This window comes from Populus nigra, chromosome 8 (assembly GCF_951802175.1).
Source record: "Populus nigra chromosome 8, ddPopNigr1.1, whole genome shotgun sequence".
NCBI lineage: Eukaryota > Viridiplantae > Streptophyta > Magnoliopsida > Malpighiales > Salicaceae > Populus > Populus nigra.
Window position 1 is genome coordinate 15,955,018 of NC_084859.1, and position 22,923 is coordinate 15,977,940.

At 35.1% G+C, this 22,923-nt stretch overlaps 5 protein-coding genes and 1 long non-coding RNA gene across 11 annotated transcripts; 3 read left to right on the forward strand and 3 right to left on the reverse strand.

Moving 5' to 3' along the window:
- The first annotated feature begins 299 nt into the window (after positions 1-299).
- Positions 300-7,143, forward strand: LOC133701558 (dynamin-related protein 5A-like). Its single transcript, XM_062125508.1, has 16 exons — positions 300-734; positions 825-888; positions 990-1,097; positions 1,243-1,344; positions 1,522-1,572; positions 1,883-1,944; positions 2,200-2,290; positions 2,419-2,483; positions 3,548-3,742; positions 3,861-3,980; positions 4,121-4,191; positions 4,311-4,536; positions 5,241-5,291; positions 6,127-6,355; positions 6,521-6,660; positions 6,782-7,143. Exons 1-16 carry the CDS (start codon positions 606-608, stop codon positions 6,908-6,910), a joined length of 1,833 nt encoding a protein of 610 aa, XP_061981492.1. The 5' UTR covers positions 300-605; the 3' UTR covers positions 6,911-7,143.
- Positions 7,144-7,490: 347 nt separating this feature from the next.
- On the reverse strand, positions 7,491-9,738 carry LOC133701560 (uncharacterized). 2 transcript variants are annotated; one of them, XR_009843590.1, is made up of 2 exons: positions 9,551-9,738; positions 7,491-7,945 (listed from the first exon to the last, which is right to left on the reverse strand). It is a non-coding gene; the product is annotated as an uncharacterized LOC133701560 (long non-coding RNA). The 2 variants fall into 2 exon arrangements; XR_009843591.1 differs by having other exon boundaries at positions 7,491-8,097.
- A 126-nt stretch (positions 9,739-9,864) lies between these two features.
- Positions 9,865-12,325, forward strand: LOC133701559 (GDSL esterase/lipase At4g10955-like). 4 transcript variants are annotated; one of them, XM_062125511.1, is made up of 4 exons: positions 9,885-9,994; positions 10,675-10,739; positions 10,835-10,953; positions 11,222-12,325. In XM_062125511.1, exons 3-4 carry the CDS (start codon positions 10,892-10,894, stop codon positions 12,189-12,191), a joined length of 1,032 nt encoding a protein of 343 aa, XP_061981495.1. In that variant the 5' UTR covers positions 9,885-9,994; positions 10,675-10,739; positions 10,835-10,891; the 3' UTR covers positions 12,192-12,325. The 4 variants fall into 4 exon arrangements, with proteins under 4 accessions (XP_061981493.1, XP_061981495.1, XP_061981494.1 ...); XM_062125509.1 differs by lacking the exon at positions 10,675-10,739 and having other exon boundaries at positions 9,865-9,994; XM_062125510.1 differs by lacking the exons at positions 9,885-9,994; positions 10,675-10,739 and adding an exon at positions 10,008-10,138.
- Positions 12,326-15,612: 3,287 nt separating this feature from the next.
- LOC133701101 (uncharacterized) lies at positions 15,613-16,709 on the reverse strand. Its single transcript, XM_062124900.1, has one exon. The coding sequence runs from the start codon at positions 16,377-16,379 to the stop codon at positions 15,756-15,758; it is 624 nt and encodes a 207-aa protein (XP_061980884.1). The 5' UTR covers positions 16,380-16,709; the 3' UTR covers positions 15,613-15,755.
- Positions 16,710-17,879: 1,170 nt separating this feature from the next.
- On the forward strand, positions 17,880-20,447 carry LOC133701308 (GDSL esterase/lipase At1g71691). Of its 2 annotated transcripts, none has more exons than XM_062125177.1 (5): positions 17,880-18,389; positions 19,021-19,148; positions 19,236-19,475; positions 19,656-19,911; positions 19,993-20,447. In XM_062125177.1, the coding sequence occupies exons 1-5, from the start codon at positions 18,008-18,010 to the stop codon at positions 20,223-20,225; spliced, it is 1,239 nt and encodes a 412-aa protein (XP_061981161.1). In that variant the 5' UTR covers positions 17,880-18,007; the 3' UTR covers positions 20,226-20,447. The 2 variants fall into 2 exon arrangements, with proteins under 2 accessions (XP_061981161.1, XP_061981162.1); XM_062125178.1 differs by having other exon boundaries at positions 20,029-20,447.
- LOC133701309 (calcineurin B-like protein 7) lies at positions 20,324-22,475 on the reverse strand. Its single transcript, XM_062125180.1, has 8 exons — positions 22,293-22,475; positions 22,085-22,167; positions 21,827-21,886; positions 21,625-21,733; positions 21,493-21,545; positions 21,078-21,158; positions 20,870-20,982; positions 20,324-20,557 (listed from the first exon to the last, which is right to left on the reverse strand). The coding sequence occupies exons 1-8, from the start codon at positions 22,360-22,362 to the stop codon at positions 20,533-20,535; spliced, it is 594 nt and encodes a 197-aa protein (XP_061981164.1). The 5' UTR covers positions 22,363-22,475; the 3' UTR covers positions 20,324-20,532.
- Positions 22,476-22,923: the final 448 nt, after the last annotated feature.

A 22,923-nucleotide genomic window follows, 5' to 3' on the forward strand; every position in this document is an offset into this window, starting at 1 on the left:
TTTTAATATATTTATAAGTAAAAAACACTTTAAAATACAACTATTAACGTAATATTAAACACTTTAAACCCGTTTATTTTTGTGTTATAAAAATATTTTTGAAAAAAAATAAATATTTTTTATTTATTTTAAATTAATTTTTTATATTTTTAAATCATTTTGATGTATTTATATTAAAAATAATTTTTAAAAATAAAAAATATATATATCATTTTAATATATTTTCAAATAAAAAATACTTTAAAAACAACACTACTACACTTTCAAAAACCCCATATATCCATCCCGAGCTAAACTTCACAATAGTGAATCAATGAGTATGAACCGAGCTAGCAAGGAAAGCTATTCATAAATCCAATTATTTTTTTCTTGATGCCCCAAAGATCAAACACGCCTTTGAAACGAGTGTAAAAAAAAGCAGTGAATATTGGTGCATCGAGAATCTCGCAAAATTGTTTTGTACGGTAATCTAGCGGTAGTCCAATTCATGTCCTTCCATTCCAAAAGCCACTAAGTAAAAACGCGCTTCTCCTTCTCTTGTCTGCTCACACTGATCGATCTGAATCAGACCCTCACCTCACCTGATCACCCTCTGCGATTCAGTCATGGAGAACTTGATTTCCTTAGTTAATAAAATTCAAAGAGCTTGTACTGCTCTTGGTGACCACGGTGAAGCTACTGCCTTACCTACTCTTTGGGACTCCTTACCCTCCATCGCCGTCGTCGGTGGCCAGGTCCGCCTCCTAATCTCTCTCTCTCTTTCTCACTTTAGCAAACTTGTGACCTAGATGTTTTTTGCCTTACAGTTTTTTTTCTTTTTATAGAGTTCAGGGAAGTCATCGGTGCTGGAGAGTGTAGTAGGGAAAGATTTTTTGCCTCGTGGTTCCGGTAATTGACTTATAATTGTGTCTCTTGTTTTCATTGCCGAATTATTTAGGGTTTTTTCTTTCACTGGAATGAGAAAGTGATGTAATTGTTTGTGCCTGTAGGTATCGTTACACGGCGGCCACTTGTGTTGCAGCTTCATAAGATTGATGAAGGAAGTAGAGAATACGCAGAGTTCCTTCATCTCCCGAGGAAAAGATTTACTGATTTCGGTGCATTTCTTTTATCTATCTTGTGTTGTTTATGTATAAATATAGGAAATCTTTGGTGATCATATTGTGTCTGTGGTTGTGTCATTGCGTTGGTTGGATGGTGGTTGTTTGAATTGTGGTTGTTGATGATGATTTGTGCGCGTAGCTGCGGTGAGGAGGGAGATTCAAGACGAGACTGATAGAGAGACTGGCCGAACAAAGCAAATTTCTAGTGTTCCAATTCATCTTAGTATTTACTCTCCTAATGGTAAGTCTAGTTTGAGTCTAGTTCATGCTTCTGGTTTGTATCTCACTTATGGAAACAAATTCATGTTTATGATATTTTTTTCCTATTTTTATTTAACCACGTGTGCGTACATTTAATCCCCCCCCCCCTTCTTTTTCATTACTTTTGAATTTGCATGACTCTTTTGGATTTTGGCAGTTGTGAACTTGACATTGATCGATCTTCCTGGGCTTACTAAAGTAGCAGTCGGTGAGTTGCATTTGTGCTTCAACTCTTGGCTTCCCAGTTATCTGCATGCTTTCTTCTTCACTATTCTTCAGGTTACTTGGAAGCTGAAGAAAATGAACGGAATATGGATTTTAAACCTTTGACCCAAAATATTTTTGCTCATATCAACTCAACTTTCGTTTACACAACATTCTGGTTACTTTAAGAAATTCTGAGAATCAACTAGCATAAAGCTAAGAAAAAAAAATATCAGCTATTTTCCACCCTCTCTACCTCATCATTATCAGGTTATATTATAAACAGTTTATCCAATATGTATTTTCAAATGCAGAGGGTCAACCAGACAGTATTGTGCAAGATATTGAAAACATGGTTCGCTCTTATATCGAGAAGGTAATGCACATTTCATTCCTCTTAACTTCTTCTATCCTGTGGGAATACCTTTGTAAATTGGATGTCTTCACTCTCGTAATGCAAGTTTTTCATGAAAACACTTGGAAGCTTAGCAAGCAAATGATTCTTAGAAAATTTGCATAATCATGTTTTTTTATATTCTACCATTTTTCTTATGCCATAGTGTTCTTTCATATTTTGATCTGATGAAACTTCACAAAGTTAAGCTATTTTGTTTGCTAAAATTTAATGCAGCCCAACTGTATAATTTTAGCCATTTCACCCGCCAATCAAGATCTTGCCACCTCTGATGCTATTAAAATCTCTCGTGAAGTGGATCCAACAGGTAATCTTGTGCAATATTTTTACTTAAAAATCAAAATATCAAAATCTATGTTTGTATCATTGATTGCACAAACATTCATTCATATAACTCCTTAGATGTTCTGGTTCTTACATTGTTCTGTTTTTCAGGAGAGAGGACCTTGGGAGTCTTGACAAAGATCGATCTTATGGATAAGGGCACTGATGCAGCTGATGTAAGTTGGATTAGTTTCTTGTTTTGATTGTATAGACACAAGGATGCTCCTTATATGCATCTTGGTATGTTTTTAAGCCCTGTAGATGCTGAGAATTCATTAGTATCTGGCTAGAAAATGTTTGTAAGCACAATTTTACACGAGTAATTTTACACGATTAACAATAGATCTCATGCTCAAGAGCCTTAAATCATATGATGATCACTTTCCTCTCTTCACCTCTTTGTCCTTATCTCATGGGAATTATAATTCCTACTCGGTTTTAGTTGTGAAGTGCTTTATATGAAGAGAGAAGTACTTCTCTCAGTGGATGACATACTTCTATATATTTGGGTACTCTGATTTTGTATGCTTTTTGCTGGGTCGTGGATTGGTAAATTTTGGAAATTCATGGTCGCTTTATACTTGGGGATTTATAAGGGGAATTACAGTTGAGGTTCTTTTTCGGAACTGTTTAGTTGGAAAGAAATTAAGATGATTCAGGTTTTCTAGGGCATCAAGTCAACATTTAACTATCAGATGTGAAGTTGAATTTTCATGTTTCATTTAAGGGAAGTAAGTATAAGGTTTTGAATGCTGCAACTGATGGCAACTGCCAGTATGCTGTGAGGTTAACCTGGGTTCTGTAGCTGCAGTGCTTGGAGAATGAAGGAAGATACTAGATATGCTTGTCTTCAAACCCTAAACAAATACTCTAATCTGTCATTGAAAATTTATGAAACTAGACTAAATATTAAAAGGATATATAATAGCCCTGTCTTTTAAAAATAATCTCGGCACTTTTAGAAATCCTAAAAAGTAAAAAACCAATCTTATCCTAAACTACGGGCTATAAAATTTGGTAAGCATTGTGGTTACTGTGGATTACATGAGTCCTACATAATAGAAGCTCTAAAGTTCAAAATTGTCAAAATCTCTTATATGTGGCTGTGGTATCCACTAATTTCCTGCTTGATGTTGCTTTTACATGTTTTGGCAATTTAGTTGCATCCTTGTTTTTCTATTAGAGATGTCACATGCCTTCAGCAGTATCACAGTCATGAGCTACTTTTTTGCCTTCTTAGATATTGGAAGGAAAATCTTATCGCCTAAAATTTCCATGGGTCGGTGTGGTGAATCGCTCACAAGCAGATATTAACAAGAATGTTGACATGATTGCTGCTCGGCATAGAGAGCGCGAGTATTTTGCCAGCACCCCAGAATACAAGCACCTTGCCCACAGAATGGGTTCAGAGCATCTAGCAAAGATGCTGTCAAATGTGGGTGATAAGCTTTATGTCCTTTCTCTTTTACTTTAGATATGTCCAAGTATCATACATTTCAAAAAGCTTTGTGGTGTTATTGGAATAACCTAAATATTAATGATTAATACTGCAGCATTTGGAAGTTGTAATCAAGTCCAAAATCCCAGGCATTCAGTCCCTTGTCAACAAAACAATTGCAGAACTTGAATCTGAATTGCGTCGTCTTGGAAAGCCTATTGCTGCAGATGCTGGAGTGAGTGTGTTATTTAACTTTACATATTTTAACCACCTATAGGTATTTTAAGCTCAAGAAGAGTGAATATCCCTCCCTCCCTCCCTCTTTCCCTTCTGTGCATGTATGTGGATTACTAATTATCGTTGCTTGATGTGTAGGGAAAGATGTACTCAATCATGGAGATTTGCCGCCTTTTTGATCAAATATACAAAGAGCATCTTGATGGCGTGTATGTATCATCCTTCATTTTTTTCTTGCCTCTGACCAGCTTGATTTTGTGCTACATTTAATATTCTGTACTTATCTCTTCAAGAAATTTAATTTGAAAGGTTAAATTGTTGTTTGCAGCCGATCTGGTGGTGATAAAATTTACAATGTTTTCGATAACCAGCTTCCTGCTGCTCTAAAAAGGTTACAGTTTGACAAGCAACTTTCAATGGAAAACATTCGGAAATTGATCACTGAAGCTGATGGGTATCAACCTCACTTGATAGCTCCTGAACAAGGATATCGTCGTCTCATTGAATCTTCTGTAGTTTCTATCCGAGGTCCTGCTGAGGCAGCTGTTGATGCGGTATGCATGATATTCCAAAAATTATTGAACATTCCCTTGGCATGATTGAAGTTACATTTCTTACTTCTGCTGCATTCCATTTCATCTGTGCCTTGGTTGAATTGACGTTGCACGGTCAACTTAGCTGCCATATGTTTCCCCAAAATTCAACAGTTCATGATTTCGCATGAGACTGGTGGAAGAAACAGTTTAAAGTTCCTCTAGGCTTCATACTCAATTGTAATCATGGATATTGCCAGCTCAAATGATCTAAATATCTGTTTCAGAATGTAGTTCTGTAAGTGGATTTTTTTTGGCCCTAGGAATTGGTTCACATGTGAAATTGGGATTCCAATATTCAGAAAACACTTCTCTCCATAATAAACTGGTTGCCTAGTCCATATGTTTACTATATCAGCCTCCTGGATTCCCTCTTCTCACCAGGCTGGGATGCAAAAGGTAAGGAGGGGGAGGGGGGACATAGTTGAGAGGGAGTGAAGCTGCATGTGGCTTCCACCTAGGGCAGGTCCTCTCTTCTCAGAGAGAGGATGTGAAGAGGGTCCCACATGATTTTTGGAGGGAAAAAATATAGATGGAGAAAGTTAGTTCTCTCTGCAGGAGTCATTGCCTTTTCTTTTTCTTTTTTTCTCTTCCATGTGCAGTTTCAGAATCTCGGTGCACTGCATGGTTCTCAGTTAGCTGATACATGTTTGTTTACAATCCAGGTTCATGCCCTTCTAAAGGAGCTGGTGCACAAGGCTATCAGTGAGACTATAGTAAGTTTCTATCATTTCCAAGTCTAATTGCTTCTATTATGCCCTTGTTTTTGGTGCACTTTGTTAGCAAGGCTTAAAGAGGTTCTTAATTTGTTATATTAATGTGAAAAGGGGGCTTTTATTCCCTGAATTGACTTTGGTATGGTTCTGCGCATGGTTTAGTACAATGACAGTTTCCCCTTTTCTTTTAAATGCTTTTGTTATGTAAGCAGCCAAATACATGGTGGCATACTAGAAGTTGAATTACCTTTTGGTATCAGTATTAAGCATTATGTAGTCAGTGAAATGAGGCATTACATTTTAGGAAAATGGAAAAGAATGCAGCTTTGAACTCATTCTGGTCATGTGTGCGAATGTTGTACGTACTAGTATTTTAAAAGGTGAGAGAAAGGGAAGGAAAGGAGAGAAGACTTGAGGACCTGACATGGTGCTTTACAAGCAATGAACAAAATATTGACCAATACCTTGGAATGTATGGATGAAAGTTCCTGCTTCTCTCAGCTTGCACCACCTAATAGAGGTCGAGCAAAAGTCGACCTTTTCCGTTATTTTAAAACATCTACTATTTATCATGGATGTGTTCTGATAATGTCATCTGAAGGCATTTTTTGAGAATCAGTCTCATTTGTTGTAGGCATTTGATTCCAGCCATTCAAAAATTTTAAATATTATGTTGCATGAAGAAGATTGAGTCAAACTCAGTCATCTTCCTTGTGTTTTATCCATTTTCTGGAGTATTTTGATTACATTGGACCTGTTTTTTCATTATACTTCATTTGTCCTCTGCAGTTAATTTTTCAGCCTGTTGGATGATACCACTTTTGATGTTTCTCAGGAATTAAAGCAGTATCCTGCTCTTAGAGTAGAGGTCAGTGATGCTGCTATTGAGTCACTTGAGAGAATGAAGCAAGCAAGCAAGAAAGCAACACTTCAGCTAGTCGATATGGAGTGTAGCTACCTGACAGTGGACTTTTTTCGGAAACTTCCTCAGGATGTTGACAAGGGTGGAAACCCTACACATTCCATATTTGATAGATATAATGATTCATATCTTAGGCGAATTGGTAAGTTTAATGAATTCAACTACTTTCTTATATTGATGATATGTACATCCTCAGCTATTTAGCTATTTTCATGTTATATATATATATATTTTAATGCGGGTTATGGTATCAATTCTGCATGATTCACTACTGATCTTAGGATTTCTCCTGGCAACATGTGAACAGGATCTACTGTTTTGTCTTATGTCAATATGGTCTGTGCTAGTCTACGCAACTCTATTCCAAAGTCCATTGTTTATTGCCAAGTGCGTGAGGCGAAACGAAGCCTGCTCGACCATTTCTTCACCGAGTTGGGTAAACTGGAGGTCAGAATGAAAATCATTATTTAACTGTTATCTATATGCATTCCTGGTCAAATTTGATGCCAATGTCGATTTTAGATGATTCCATGATGAATGGAATTGACTATGGAATTAATCCTTGCAGCAAAAGCAATTGTCATCATTATTGAACGAGGATCCAGCAGTCATGGAGCGCCGTACTGCCCTTGCAAAGAGACTTGAGTTATATAGGAGTGCACAAGCAGAAATTGATGCAGTTGCTTGGTCTAAGTAGATATGCAGCATTTGAATCATCCATCTCCTGTGCGTGAATTTGGCTTTAATTGTAGCTGTGTCATTCTTTCATTTATGGCATGGGTAGCAGAAAAAAGGGGAGCAATATTTTTGTTCGATTCCACACACTATAAAAGTATATAACAAAAAGACCACTGCAGTCGTATATCATAGGTGACAATTTGTTGCTTCTGCCTTCACCGTTTATATATGAATATAGTATGTGCTAGTTTACATTGCTGTGCTAAGCTAACCTAAAAATGTTCAATCCATTAAGAATTATTAGACTTTGTTAATAAGTCCAAGTCTAATGGACTAACCCTGAAATATCTTGATGTAATTGACTTTTTGTGCAATGCTGTTTAAAATTAAATTATGAGTTATTTTAATGTAATTTAATTGATTTAGTTGATTCTTGAATGATTATAAAAAATATAATTTGATTTTAAAAAATTAATTAGATAATATATTGGATTGACTTGGGTTTCGTGAGTGGCGTATCTAAATTTAAATATAGCAAATCAAAATAATATATAAAATTAAGTAAATAAAATAGAAAAAAAAAAGAGAAGGAAAAGGCATAAAAAAAACATCACCTTCTTCACCGTTTACATGAATAATAAAGGAGGTAAGAGTTTACACCTAAAAATTTGAAGTATTGCAGGCCAGATGCAGATGATATTTAGCCTTTGAGCTACCAAAAGATTTTGATACGTTTAAACTTCCATGAACTGCTCCAATAGGCTCGTGATCTAATGGGATCGTTCTCCTTGTGGAAGGGACTTGGGATCCCGGTTTCTAGCATAGGGGTTTCAAGGGGTGTTCATGTTATTTTTATTGATTAGTAATCGGTATTCATCTCCTTCCTCGAATCAAAGAAACCTGAAGAAAAGTTCATTCAGGATTCAATTTCAATCCCTCCTGCGCTTTTTTGCCATGTAGGAGAGAGAGAAAGGGATGTAGATGACATGGCAGGTGGTCAGTATTCATTTGAAATTCATTCTTCTTCGGATCTTATGTTGGAGATTTTTGTAACCTTAGCACAGATTTAAAAACAAAACAAAACAGGTCAGGAATATTTAAGAATGTAACACAGTTTCACTTGTTACAATTGTTATTTACAACTAGCGTGTTGCAGTCTCTTTTCACAATCATCAACTTCTCCTTGTCAATGACATTTGAGTGGATCTGACAATGACATGGCAAAACAAGTGAGTTTCGATATATGCCTGACTTTTTTAATTTTGAGATCTCTCGTGAATTAAATCTTTGATGATATCTCTCATGCTATCTATTGCATCTTAATTCCTGAATGCTTTGTAAGTAAACATAAATTTTAGTTTAACGATTACCCTTATATTGTGATGAATTATTGATGTACCAGCACTTAATTATAGTAATACATTCAAACTTGTTCTTGAAATTTTATCCAATCTTCAATTTATCAAATGATAAACCTAAATCACTATGACTATTAATCTAGTCGCTGCATCTATATTGATCATGCTCACTCATAATATCAAATTTAAGAGCAAGAGGTGTCATGTATTAATTTATATACTCAACTAACTCAACATTCCATCTTCCCTTAATTATTCATTTTCCTCCTCTTCCTTAACTCTATTAATGTGACAATCATCTTCTTTATTATTTGGTTTAGATTTTCTATGGCAATATAAAGCAGATGTCATACCTAATTAAAGTTTTATATTAATAATTTTTTAAATTGATATTTGTCTCTTTTCATTACCACCTAACCTAGATGGATCAACTATTTATGAGGTCTATGTGGTCCTCCAAATGTTACTTGAAACTCGGGTCAACTCCACACTAAAAGAGTTTTTTCATCTAAGTCTATTATTGAAGTAGAACTCTAGCATGTTAATCTCATTAATAAACACAAACCCAAGCATTAAATTCATAATTTTGTTATTACAAGTGAATACACCGACATAACGAGCTTAACTAACCCTAATTTGCAACATTCCTAAAGTAATTTCAACTTTTATTTAAAGCATATTTTAGCTAAGTCAATCACATAATATCCTAGATAGCTCCTTAAGAGACATCTAATATCGCATTTGGGAGCTCGTGACTTTCTCTATTATACATGATACCATTGTCAGTATTGACAATGATACTACCCCATAAGCATAGTATTTCAATATTGTTAGATATTGTGTCAAACAACACAACAAAACACGGGTCTAATTTATCAATATTGTAGGTTAATCAAGGTACATAATTTATCAACAAAACCATAACAGTAACATAATCGGTGAAAATCAAAATTCATAAATTTTTGTCATTATAATAAAATTATCAAACTGATTTATTATTTCATAGCTAATTTACATATTTTATATCTAATTTGAAAAAATCCTTAATTTAATCTAAAAATTGAATATTAAAATCTAATTCTAACCTTAAATCACAATCCACAACAATCTAAAATTATTTATTATCTTAAAAGAATAACATAATTAACAACTCAAGTCAATGTTTTTTTTATCTAATTAACCTAATCTAAACTTTTTTTCTCTAAAAATCTCTAATTCTAAATCCTAACATCTTTAAAATTAGCAATTAATATAAATTAACATAAATTATATCAAATTAATGGAGAAAAGGTTGAATATACCTCTAATTGATGAATGCGGGCGTTGCCGGCTGAAACTTTGATGAATGACCCGCAGATGGAGAGAGAGGGAGAAATTGAAGTAGTGCTGGAAAGAGAGGGGGTGATCTTGCGGTGGATTTGAGTGTGTTTCGTAGTGAGAAGAAAGAAAGAGTTGTTGCAGGCAAAGGGAGTGGAGGAGGGTGTGACTGCAGGGAGAAAAGAAATAATGGGAGACCAAAAAACTCTCCGGGGTGCCATGCTACCTTTAATTGAAACAACGTCGTTTAGAATCCCTTTCTTAACCCTTAAAAACTCACACAACACGTCATCATTATTCATTAAACAGAGTCTGAGTCTGTTGTGCCAACAACCACACTTAAGACACACCATCTCCCACCTTAAAAACTTCAAAAGACAGAAAAGTAAACGTATCATCAGATCTGCTCTTCCTTTGAATTAATCCAGGTATTGTATCTCTCTCTTATAGCATCTCTTAATTCACATTTTGATTTTTTACGAAGATTGAAGATGGAAATCTTTGGGTGCCCATCATAATTCCTTAGAACGTTAGCATCTTCTTCGTTCTTATTTTGCTATGTTAGAAATCAGGTGATGATGGGTTGTTAGAAATGCTATTTATATTGTAAAATGCATTGTTGAAGTTTGCTCTGAAAGAAATTACTTTGGCAGGGACTGTCGTGGGCACAGGGGATATTATATATATATTTTTTTTAATTTGGTTTCTGCATTTTGTTTTTTAAGTTTGCTTCTTCTTTTTTTAATGAAAAGCATTTTGTTCTGTACTTTGGTTCAGAGGGGGATTCTAAGTTTAATTCCAGTTGTTCTTTTTTGATGAATCTGGCTCAAGGGTCATTGTCAAAGTTGTGCTTGTTTGCTGGTGGAGATGAAGATTGTGAGCCTAACTTATGTTTTTTAAAAGATTTTTAATGGAAGAAAATTTGTGATCTTTTAAATTATGAATTCTGTTTTGATGGGAGGTATTTGTGTTTTGTGGGAACTGCAAAAGTATTATGAATGGGGAAACTTTCGTATGGGAGGGTTTATGTATCTTTCAAATGGATTTATTACTTTGTATAAGTTTAACTTATTGGAGAATGTTCTTCTTGGATGGCTTTTTTGACCAGCTTCATCTACTTTGAAATATTGCATGTTCAACACTTAGTTTGTTCCAGTAAAAACTTGCCGCCAGGTTAACTTCTTTGTTATTTTTCTTGTGAAAGAACCCGACGGCATGTGATCTATGTATCCGGTAACCACTCACTGTTTTTTATCTGAGCAATGCAGTGGCGTCTTGGTGGATATCAAGAAGCAGCAGCAGCAGCAACATCTACATTTGGTATTATGGCCTCTGAGAGGGAAGAGTTTAGCCTCTCAGGACCCTTACATCTAACTGTTGTTGACTGGTAAGCTCTTTGATGCTCTGGTATAATTCTCCTGTTGTATTTACCAACTCATGTTCATAAACAACATCACATAATTTTGGGGCCAGTACAATTTTGTGAATGTGATGCAGCGGCCATATTCTACTTGTACTTTGTGATGGTCTGCAATTTTGATTAATCTTTGCTGATGAAATAGCTGTAATGCTAAGCGACATAGTGATTAGGTAAAATAGCATATTTATAGTACCAAGATCATGTTGGAAACAATGTTATTTGTGATCTTGTGCAGGAAAAATGCACATCATCGAAGATCTGTTGCTGCCAGTTTGGTTCAGGGTGTCCGCATTCTAGAGCGGGACCGCCAGGTAAAACGTCAAGGTTCCCAAGCTCTTGCTCCTCCATGGTGGGAGTTTTTTCACTTCCAGTTGATTCGTCAACTTGTGGATGATGTGGATTCCTCCATTTTTGGTGCCATTTATGAATTCAAGCCTCCAGAATCTCATTATCACAATTCAGTTGATGAAAGCCCTCGTTATGTAATTGCCTTCCGTGGCACCATAACCAAGCCAGGGTCTGTGTCACGGGACCTTGAGTTGGACGTCTGCATTATCAAAAACGGACTCCATGAGACATCTCGGTTTGAGACTGCTATCCAGGCAGTCCGAAATGTGGTTGCTACAGTAGGCAAATCAAATGTCTGGTTAGCAGGCCATTCCCTGGGAGCAGCAATGGCATTGCTTGCTGGAAAGACCATGGCCAAGACAGGCATCTTTCTTCAAGCATTTCTCTTTAATTCACCATTCATCGCTGCCCCAATTGAAAGGATAAAAAATAAGCGAGTGAAACATGGACTCCGGATTGCAAGCAGTGTGATAACAGCAGGACTTGCTCTTGCTACAAAGAAGAGCTATCAGAATAGCCGATCTGTTGACCCATTTGCTACTCTTTCTGCTTGGGTCCCTTTTCTATTTGTCAATCCAGGTGATCACTTTTGCTCAGAATATATTGGGTATTTTGAGCACAGGAAGAAGATGGATGATATTGGAATTGGAGCTATTGAGAGATTAGCAACCCAGAATTCACTCGGTGGTCTTCTCATGAGTGCAACGGGTAGGGAGTCAGAACCACTCCATCTCATCCCTTCAGCAAATCTAATCGTAAATTTAACTCCTTGTCAGGATTTTAGAGAAGCCCATGGAATTCACCAGTGGTGGAGACCTGATTTGCACATAAAATCCAAGCTCTACAACTACAAATAGTTTGGTTGAATCTGTGTATAGATGGTGTCTCTTATCTTGTATTTGTTCGTGTTGTTGGAGGAAGGATTATTAAAAATCGGTTCATCACCTTAACTATTTCAAGCTGAATTTTATTGCTGAATTATTTTGTCAAACTGTACCCCTAGATCTTGTTTCATATTGCATCTTACTGTAGTGGTAACCACTAACCTGGTCTTAAGGCTTGGGTTTCAGAAACCAGCCGTTTGACAGTCACTTCCTAATGCTCAACAACTAGGGTTGGAACTTCCAGCAGTTATGAATTCGTCTAGAGGTTAGCAAGCAAGGCTGCTTGAAAATTTATAGCTGGAAAACCATTTTAAGCATGCATAATATCATGTAAACATTTCCGGTTTTAAAAACATAACCCAGCAGATCTGTTCACATTTTAGATCACCACACCGAGTGATCTTTAGTTCTTAACCAAATGTTACGATAAATGAATTAGAAGTTTTGGTGATTGTCTGGAGGAAGGTAATTTTTGTTTTTGAATACTTTTTAAAAATATTCTTTTATTTAAAAATATATTAAAAGAAGGTGATGATACATGTTCTATGGAGCCTGCTGCCTCCACAACAGTACAAGTCAAAAAAGTAAGGGTTCCAATCCCAAGAAAGTGGAGCATGCATTATGGACAAGATCTGCAGTCGCCAACCACACAATCCTCTTACTGCACTCACTTTGTTAACTCTGTAAATCTTTAGCAAATATTACCATTTACCGCCTCTGCTGCATGTAATAAGTAATAGCCAGTTCCTGTACTAAGATTCTTTTAAACCAAAAATCACAGGCCACCACCAAATCAGACCCCACCTGGTTAAATCAGCCCACTCTCCAAGACTCCAACGTGACAAAATGACATTGTCAAGTGTCGACCTTTTCATGTTACTCCTCCATTCCCATTTACCGATTTACGATTATTATTATTATTTTTTATTTAGCACGGTACTTTACAATTTTTGACAGAATTATATCATTTAAAATTTTTCTTCGTAAACTAATATATTTTTATTTTGTAACTCTTTTAAAATATAATATTTACTTATTTCAGATATAATGAGATAGTTGACATCCTTTAAAAAAACAATAATTAAGTAGGTTGCATTTTAAAAACACAATAACTTAATATGTTATGCTTTAAAAGCCCAACATGTAAAATCTAAACTCCTTCTCAAATTAAAAATCACAGACAAACATAACTCTCTTTCCAAAAACCAACATTCATAATCTTTCTCTCTAAAAAACTCATCAATCACTTTTTTTTCTCTTGAAACATCCAAAAATTAAACTCTTCTTAATCTACAGGTATCCTAGGATGTTTTCCTCTTCAAAATCCATAGTTGTCGCCTCTGTCATCGTCGCCTTAGCCTTTTTTGTGGTTCTATAAGTAAAGGTAAACATATTATATTGTTATGAATTTATGTTTGACTTTGTTAAATTGAAATCATTGTTTAGGATTTAGGTTGAGTTTAAGGTTTTTTGAATTAGTGATAAAATAATTATGAATACCATCAATTAGGGTTGACTTGATATGGTTGAACATGAAAATAAATTAAATAAATTATTTTAATTAATTATATGTTGCGTCAAATTTTGCATAAGTTGCTGAATTATAAATTTTGCGTGGATTGTTGGAATCTGCCGATAATATTATCAACTAAGTTTGATGATTTTCATGAAATAGAGCATGAATACAATAGAATTATGATAAATTACACGTTGCATTGAATTGTGGATAAGTTGTCAAATTTGATATTTTCTTTATATTTTTTTTAATTTATTATGAATTTGGGTTTGATTTATTGCAAGTAGCATGAAAATTATCAATTAGATTTGATATCATGAATTGTGTTTAATTTTTGTCAATTATGCTTTTGGCATTACATTTTATGAATTTAATTGAATTTCCTATGAATTTTGCCAACCATGGCTTGGGCAATGCAATTCAGTTAAAATTACGTCTAATAAATAAGAACCTAGTTTGTTTATTTTTTTTTACAAAATGTCTTATAATTTATTTATGTTATGTCATTAGATGACACTATTATTCATAGTATGAACAATAATATAACATACAATGACATAAATAGTTTGTTGTTTGATGATAATTTAGGCATATCATATGTGGAAATCAAATAATCTACTTGTCATGGACTTTGGTAAAATTATAATAATATTGATGTTGAAATAACTTGGAGGTATCAAATTGATAAACATCAGTATTATCTTGTATCGATTGTATGTGATAATAATTTTAAGATAATAATTGATTTTTTTATCCAAAGTAGACTGAACATAATGATATATGAGTAGTCGATCAAAATTTTTGTGTATCACAACTTTTGATGGTCCTTCAGAGTCAATTAGTTGAGGGAAAAATAATTTATTGTTGGCTGATTTACTAGTAAGGATTGATGATATTATGTTTAACAATTTATTTGTTGACTAATATAGATTTGATTATTTTGAGTTTAGTGATAATGAACCTCAATAAATATTAATAATGATGTTGATTATAATAAATTTGAAGATGTTTCTAGATTTACTTTTGGTATTTCTTACAACAAGGCATTTAGTCATAGATGCTTACCAGGAGATTCTGATTTGAAAGTTGAATAAATATTCAGCATTAAAAATAAATTGATTATTAGAATTGAATAATAGTAACATTACATATTAAATTAAATACCGAGTCAAACAACCAATATTTATTCAATTAAAATGTATGCACTATCTAAATATAAATAGTATTTGCAAGGAAAATATCATTAAAAAATTGTATTAATCCAAGATAACAAATTTAAAAAAGTCACAAGTGCCTCGATTTTTGCTTAAAAAAACTACTGTCAGCTCAATGCAACATTCAAAAACATGCTTTTTCACTAAAGTTTTTTTTTTTGGTCTTGTCGCTGCGTTAATTGTCATTATTTTTAAAATTTATAAGCGAAATGTCCAATTTGTCCCGGATTTACTAACCCAAATTTTAGAAGGAAAAGAATTACTTCCTCCTTTTTCTTTGATAAACAGAAAATACGGAGCATTTTGCGGGTCTTTCCAGCTCACTTCTCACTAACCCACTGACCTTAAACAGTTAAACTTTATAGTCCATGATTGGACCAAACTCAAGTTTCATTCCAAGCCTCAACTGCCCCGTGTTCTTACAATAATCATGGTATCATCCTTTACCTAGAGCACAATTAATCCCTAAAAAAAAAGTACAGAGAAAGCAAAGGAATTTTTTGAAAAAAAAAACTTATATTTTCAGACCAAACTCATCACAATTAACAGCTTTCCTCTTGCTTCAAGATCTTTAACTAAAACTGTAAATTAAGAAAAGGGGAAGCTCCAAAAGCTCAAAATTTTCAAAATGTAGATCAAAGAGTGAACAGAAATAAATCACAGGTGAAAAAAATCAGATTTTTACACTTCCCTTCAACATATTAGTCCTCATACTACAAATTCAAACACCCAAAATACTACAATTAAAAAAAAAGCTACACTTTAAAATCTAAATATAAAAATACCAAAAAAGAATTATCATTAATTCTAGCAATGAAACCCTAAAACAGATCCATCACTCACAGCAATGACAACCCTGCATCCAACTTTAGTCTCCAAATGATGGGTAAAAAAATGCAAGACGCGAACCCGACCCGCCATTTGAATTCTTGACTCTATCTCCATCGTAGGCCCGACCCGATACCCGTTATTAAAACCGGTTTGTCCACCACCGCCAAACCCACCGTCATTGAACGCGGGTCCCACATTGACCGCTGCATCCGGCGAAGCAGATAAAGGGAAAGACTCAACAGAAAAGGTAGCGGCCATGTACTGGGTTCGACCCGCATCAATCTTACCAGCAGGTATGAACATGAACCCGATTTGAGAACCCGAGTAAAGAAGCTGAAGGGTGCTATCAAAGTGAGAAAAAACAGCTCTATTTGGGTTCTTGACGGAGACATATTGAGAGAAAGTGAAGTTAACAGTGTTGTTAGAGACAGAAAATGATGGGAGTTGAACAGAGTTAACAGAGATTTTAGGATCTTTAGGCTTGAAAACAGTGAAGAAGACAATAAGGATTATGATAACAAGGAAGATTAAGAAGATTGTAGCCACTATGCACGAAGCAAGATTTGTGCGCCCGGAAGGTGGTCTGTGTGGTTTGCTCATTTTCTCGACGGATTTGATGAGTTAAAAAGAGGGGATCAGGTGGGTGGAAAGAAGGGCAAGAGGGAATCTTGGGAGTGGAGTGAGAGAAGATGGGAAACTTGAGAGGTGTTTGGGATGGGGTGATGATGTATGTGCTACTGGGAAAGTGAAAGTGATAGGACAAGGACTGGAGTGGAAGTAGCGAAAAAATAAATAGTGTGAAAACAAGACTTTTGGTTTTTGTTTTCTTTAGATATTTCACTTGAAGGAGAAGGTTTGATCGTGGCTGAAGATTCAAAGAGACGGTAAAGGTAAATCTTGCCTTGGTTCGGTGGTGGTACCTCTTTTCTCAAAATAAAAAAAAAATAAAAAAACACTTGAACTGCCATACCAAGGTTACTTTCCGCTTTGCATTTATCTGGGAATGCTCTCAAATACTGGTAGATGTTATCTTCTTGTGGCGGGAAAATCAAGCAGGAACGAATCAGCCTCCATCACTGTACAGTGCAGTGAATAATTCACATGTAACTTTCTGGAATTAATTGGCAATTGATGTTGTTGCCATCATATGCCGCCATCATCATGACGATGATAAGTGTTGTTATTATAAATAAAAAAACTCAATATAATTACCATTTTATTATTTTTTATATAATTTTTCTTACTTGCTAGCTGATTAAAAAGGTATTTTCTAGGAGATATAAAGATGGTTTGTAAATTGATTTGGAATAATTTAGTAATTTATGTTTTTTTTCATAATTTAATTACATAGATATAATTAGAAAAAAAAAATGTTAAAAAAAGCATTTGTTGTCAACATGCGCCCCGCCACCAGAAAGATCGTGATGTGCCACTCCTAACACCACCCTAAATAAAGATGTGCTTTTTAGGTCGTTCGAAAGGGACGAGTTCTTCTCACTCGGTAATATGTGTATTGCGTACACCTTTTATCTTTTCTTGTAAAACATATTATATATGTTAAAAATTCAATTACCTCCCAGTATATTTAATAATTATAAAAAAATCATAATAAAAGGATGAAAAAACCGTAAATGCAAGTTTAAGAACATAAAATCTCAAGGGCAGTCAAATAATTATACCGTGAAGGAAAACGAAAAGTAAAAAAGCATCTTCTCCGTGGTTAATTTTCTTTTGATTTAAGGGTAAAATAATAATTTTATTGTGAAAAAAATGATGAGATATATTAACTCCATTCAATTATTTGGTAATGACAATTGAATAAAGTGAAAAAATAATTTTCCCTCATTTCGTTAGCTTTTACCATGGAGAGCGAAAATATAATCTCACCGAGGGTTGCACCGAGCATCCTTAGAAACTGTATGAAAATACAGTGTAAACGTATTTAAAAAAAATTTAACTTTTTTTTATTAAAAATTAATATGATTTATGTGTGTGTTTTTTTTATTATTTTTTAATAATAAGGCCACATCTACAATATATGATTTGGGTTAGCAGTCCAGCCAGCCCTTTATAAGAACACGGAAGCTCAGAAATTATCAATTCAAGAGCCTAGTTAAAGTGAGGTTGTTTTTGGACTTTCCATTGGCTCAAATCTCCTTCTACTTTCTCTTTACGCGCCATTGAGCATTCTTTCTTGATCTCTATCAAGAATTGATAGAAACTTAACAATGTCGATCAGTCTTCTTCTGCCTCTCCTCTTACTTCTTTTATCCACCTTTTTTACTCGTTCAAGGAATCTTGCAGTCCCTCAAGAACTCAAGAACTTATCTCAAAACCTCATTACCTATAACACCCCCGCTATATCACCTTCTTCTTCTTCTTTAGTTGTTTCCTTTTCAATCTCTCCATCTCCAACACCAACAACCTTACCAGTCAATCCTCCTTTAGTGCCTGCTTTCTTTATTTTCGGTGACTCTTCTGTTGATTGTGGCACCAACAATTATCTTGGTACTTTTGCTCGTGCTGACCATAGTCCTTATGGTAGAGATTTTGATACTCATAAGCCAACTGGAAGATTTTGTAATGGAAGAGTCCCTGTTGATTATCTTGGTAAACACTTAGTTTTTAATCTTTACAAGAAAAAAAAGCGGAGTCTTGGGCCTTGTTTAATTATTTTGCTTTGAATGTCCTTTTTAGTGAAAAGAAGACTCCAATTCAGATGTTTGTTTTGCATTTCTTGATGGTTTTAACTTTTAAGCGTCTGCTATCTGGGTTTTTGTTTTTGGTGATTTTTCGTGTATTGCTCCTGTTTGATATCCAAGAAAGTGAGGGAAATTATCAAGAAAATGAGGACATTGGAGTGTCCTTTGTCTTTTTATTTACTGATTTTGAAGAGATGGAGATATCAACTGAATACAGGTTCTGAGATATTTGGTCATTTATTTGTTTTTCTTTGATCAATTACTCTAGGCACTGTTAGTGAACGAGTCAAAAGAGCCTTAACTCCAGAATTTTCCTATCTTTTCTTGCCAGCCAGACAGATTTTTCGCCTTTGTTGCTAAAACTGACTTTTCCAATATTGATTATGTTTACTTGTAAAGAAATTCTTTGTCTGGGCCAATAATAGATATTGGGAATCAGTAGTTTATGTATCTTGCTTTAGATTTCTCTTAGAGAAACAAGGCTGGTTTAGATTTTTTTTTCCTCATCAGTTCTTAACTATTGTCATTTATTTGATCAGCATTGCGCCTTGGGCTTCCCTTTGTACCAAGTTATCTTGGGCAGATGGGAACTGTCGAAGATATGATTAAAGGGTTGAATTATGCATCTGCTGGTGCTGGAGTTATATTCTCGAGCGGATCAGAATTGGTAAGCTCCTCACTACTATGCCGAAAAGATCACAAATTCATTCAGTTACGCTTACACCTAATCAGCAATCATGTGATTTTGCCGCAGGGTCAGCGAATCTCCTTCACGCAGCAAATTCAGCAGTTCTCGGATACTTTACAGTCATTTATTTTGAACATGGGAGAGGCTGCTGCAAATGAGCTCATCTCGAACTCAGTCTTTTATATTTCCATTGGAGTCAATGATTACATACATTACTATTTGCGTAACGCATCCAATATCCAAAGCCTGTACCTACCATGGAGCTTCAACCAGTTCGTAGCAGCTTCAATAAGGCAGGAAATAAAGGTGACCTTTCTAGTTTTTTACTTTTCATATTTTGTTGTGTTCATGCAAGAAAGATTTCTCTCTACTCAATAAATTGTGGTTTTATATATATATATATATCATATTCTCTTTTAACAAGTCCTTAGAATTCAAGATGTTATTATATCAGAAATTCCTAATTCTTGTATGTTTATGGAGCAGAACTTGTACAATATGAATGTCAGGAGAGTAATTCTCATGGGGCTGCCACCTATTGGCTGTGCTCCTTACTATTTGTGGAGGTACAACAGCAAGAATGGGGAGTGCATTGAGGAGATAAATGACATCATTCTAGAGTACAACTTTGTAATGAGATATATGATCGAGGAGCTAGGTCTGAAACTTCCCGATGCCAAAATCACCTTCTGTGATATGTATGAAGGTTCAATGGATATAATTAAGAACCACGAACTTTACGGTAAGGCATGGAACATTTTCCTCCCTTACGCTGCTGCAATGTCTATAGAATTCACTAGTCTTGTGTGATGTTTTCACTCAGGTTTTAATGTCACTACTGACGCTTGCTGTGGGTTAGGAAAGTATAAGGGTTGGATCATGTGCTTGGCATCGGAAATTGCTTGCAGCAATGCAACCAACCATATCTGGTGGGACCAATACCATCCAACTGATGCAGTGAATGCCATCTTGGCAGGCAATGTATGGAATGGCTTGCACACAAAAATGTGCTACCCCATGAACTTGGAGGACATGGTTGCTCCTAGAACCAAATAATCAGAGGCAGAAGTTAACAGTGTTGAATTTTGTGGTCTACTGATCGAGCGTTTAGTCCTGGTATTTTCTGTGATGCTTATGCCCTGTGAACCTATAACTGACAAGAACGATGTGTAATATTCATGTAGATGAAGTACAGATTAGAATAATGTGTAACATACATGTACATGAGGAGCTGAGATTGTGGAATGTAGGTAGTACAGATGTGATATTACTTAGAAACTTTGCCTTTAGATAGATATAGCTAAATTATCTTGAGATGATCTTTCAGCCAAAATAGAGAGGAAATGACGGCCCCGTTTCCTCTTTAAGGTGATAAAACAGTCGCCAACCTAGAGGAAACACAGATAGGTAAAGTGGTCGGTTACAGCAAAGGAAGTCAGTATCAAAATCACACCTACTTTGACCTCATCATGTGGACATATTATGAAGATAAGGTTGAAAAATAGGAATACAAAGATTTTTTTTAACGAAACAAAGCTAGAATATCAAAATCCTAATTCTCATGTATGGACTGGTTAAAAACCATTCTTGATCTGCAGTAGATTTTCCATATACTACGTTCTCTTTAAAAGTGCATCCAAATTCCACGGAATCTGATAGATAGGAGCAAACTAAGATTAACATGGGTGAAAGGGAATTACTTCAAATATGGAATTGTCATGTTCTTTAGCGAGGATGGATTTCGAGTTGCGAATTCCTTCCACTCCTCTTGATCAATCTTTCCATCCCCATTTGAATCCACGTCCTCAAATGTCTAGGCAGACTCAAGGAAAAGGTTTCAATAATTTTGTGTACTTTACAACATGATGAAGAGATTAATTTAATTCTTTAATATCATGCAAACCTTACCTTGTCAATAATGGCTTCAACAATGTCATCTGAAAGCATCAATTCTGATTCATCTAAAAATGCCAATATCAGCACCTTGACCTTTCACCAGTTAAATATTCCAAAGCATATCAATGTGCATTTTAGAAATCCAAAAGGAAGTGCTTCTACTTGAATTAGCGTGGTTCTATGCAGAATGAGAACATGTATGATGCAACTTATTTTGTTTGAAAACCATTGCCTGGATATGAAGATCTTCAAGTAAATATATTTTAGCCAAAAGAAGTTCTTCCAGTTAAAAGTATATTTAATCTTATCAAATTAATATGACGAGCAGCCTGTACTAATTTACTTCAGTCTTACTATCATGTCACTATTCTGCAAACTCGTTAGGAAATGAAAAACAATGATCTCAGATTCAGTCTTTAATGTTTACCTCATCGCGTTCGATGAAACCTGTCTCCCATATATCATATAGTTTAAATGCAACTGCCAGACCAGCACATCAAACTTTTAGCATAACTTTCAAATAAGAATGATAGCACGTAATATGAGAGGGATTTCATACAAGCAGCTTTGTCTGATTGGGGTGCTTCTGGGTGGAAGACACTCAGGGATCGTACAAACTCCGCGAATTCTATGACTCCATCATGCTTGGAGTCAAGCAATTGGAAAATCTGGAGAATGTATAATTAATTAAGATACTGTTATCCATTAAAAAAAAGAAATAGGCCAGTATAGGAATGATTGTAAGGAAATAGCAAGCTTACCCGGTCGGAAAAGAGACTTTGATTCTTGCTATTTCTGAATAACCCCAACTGAAACTCTTCCTAGATATTAATAAGAAGCCAGGTTCAGGAATTAAAAGAATATCAAGTAAGAACCTTTAGTATAAGCTTTGATTGTTTCATTGAAATTGAAATTGAAATTGAGAATAAGCCCACCTTTTTTATGTTAGATTGTGTTTCCCTCACAGATTGCATGCATTCAGCGTATGAAATTGTATGCATATAAAATTAAGAACTTACTTTGCTAATAAGCCCATCATCTTTTAAAGCACTGCTCAGTTTCCTGAATAGCTCATGCAAGGCTTCAATTTCAGCTTCATTGACTGCAAGAATATGAGCACAGAGAGGAAACAAATGACTGAACAATGCGTATCACCAAGAATCTGGCTAGTGGAGCGGAACCCAGAGAAGTAATTCCAATCTAAAAACAAGTATAAACGAAACTTACAGCAAGTCTCTGCTGCAAGAACTGCTGGGTCATCATATTTAACTTGCTGCTTTGTGCAAATACATCCCATAAAGCTGGACTTTTATGTTAACAAATAAACTTTCCTTCGACGAGAGAAAGTTATACCAATACAGCAGCAGGCTTGCATCTGATTTAATGACTCTTTATTCCTGATGTTCTTGGTAGACCCTGGAAAAAGGTCGCGATTATAAGTGGAAGTTGATGACACGACTCCCTAACGCTATTCATGGCCAGCGTAGGCTGAATGGACTAGTCAATGCTGCACACTATCAAATGCCAAAATGCTGGATTCTGATGCTAGATCATTGATACATAGTCTGCTTACTGAGACTTCTTGTCCCGTCATATCACCCCAAATTATTCAGTATAGACAGATAAGAGTGAAACACGCCCTTCTGGACTTCAATTCTCTGGTACAGTACCACCGTCCACCAGTTTGGAATTTGGAATTTGTGCTAAGCAGATGAATTTATAGGTTCTTGCAAATCCTGGTTGAAATTGACTAGACTTCCTTCATAACTGATCATAATTTCTTTCTTCAATTTGAGTCAAGAATCTGGTTCCTCTTTCTGTACTTTCAAGAATGGAATTGTTCAGTTTACCAGTCCAG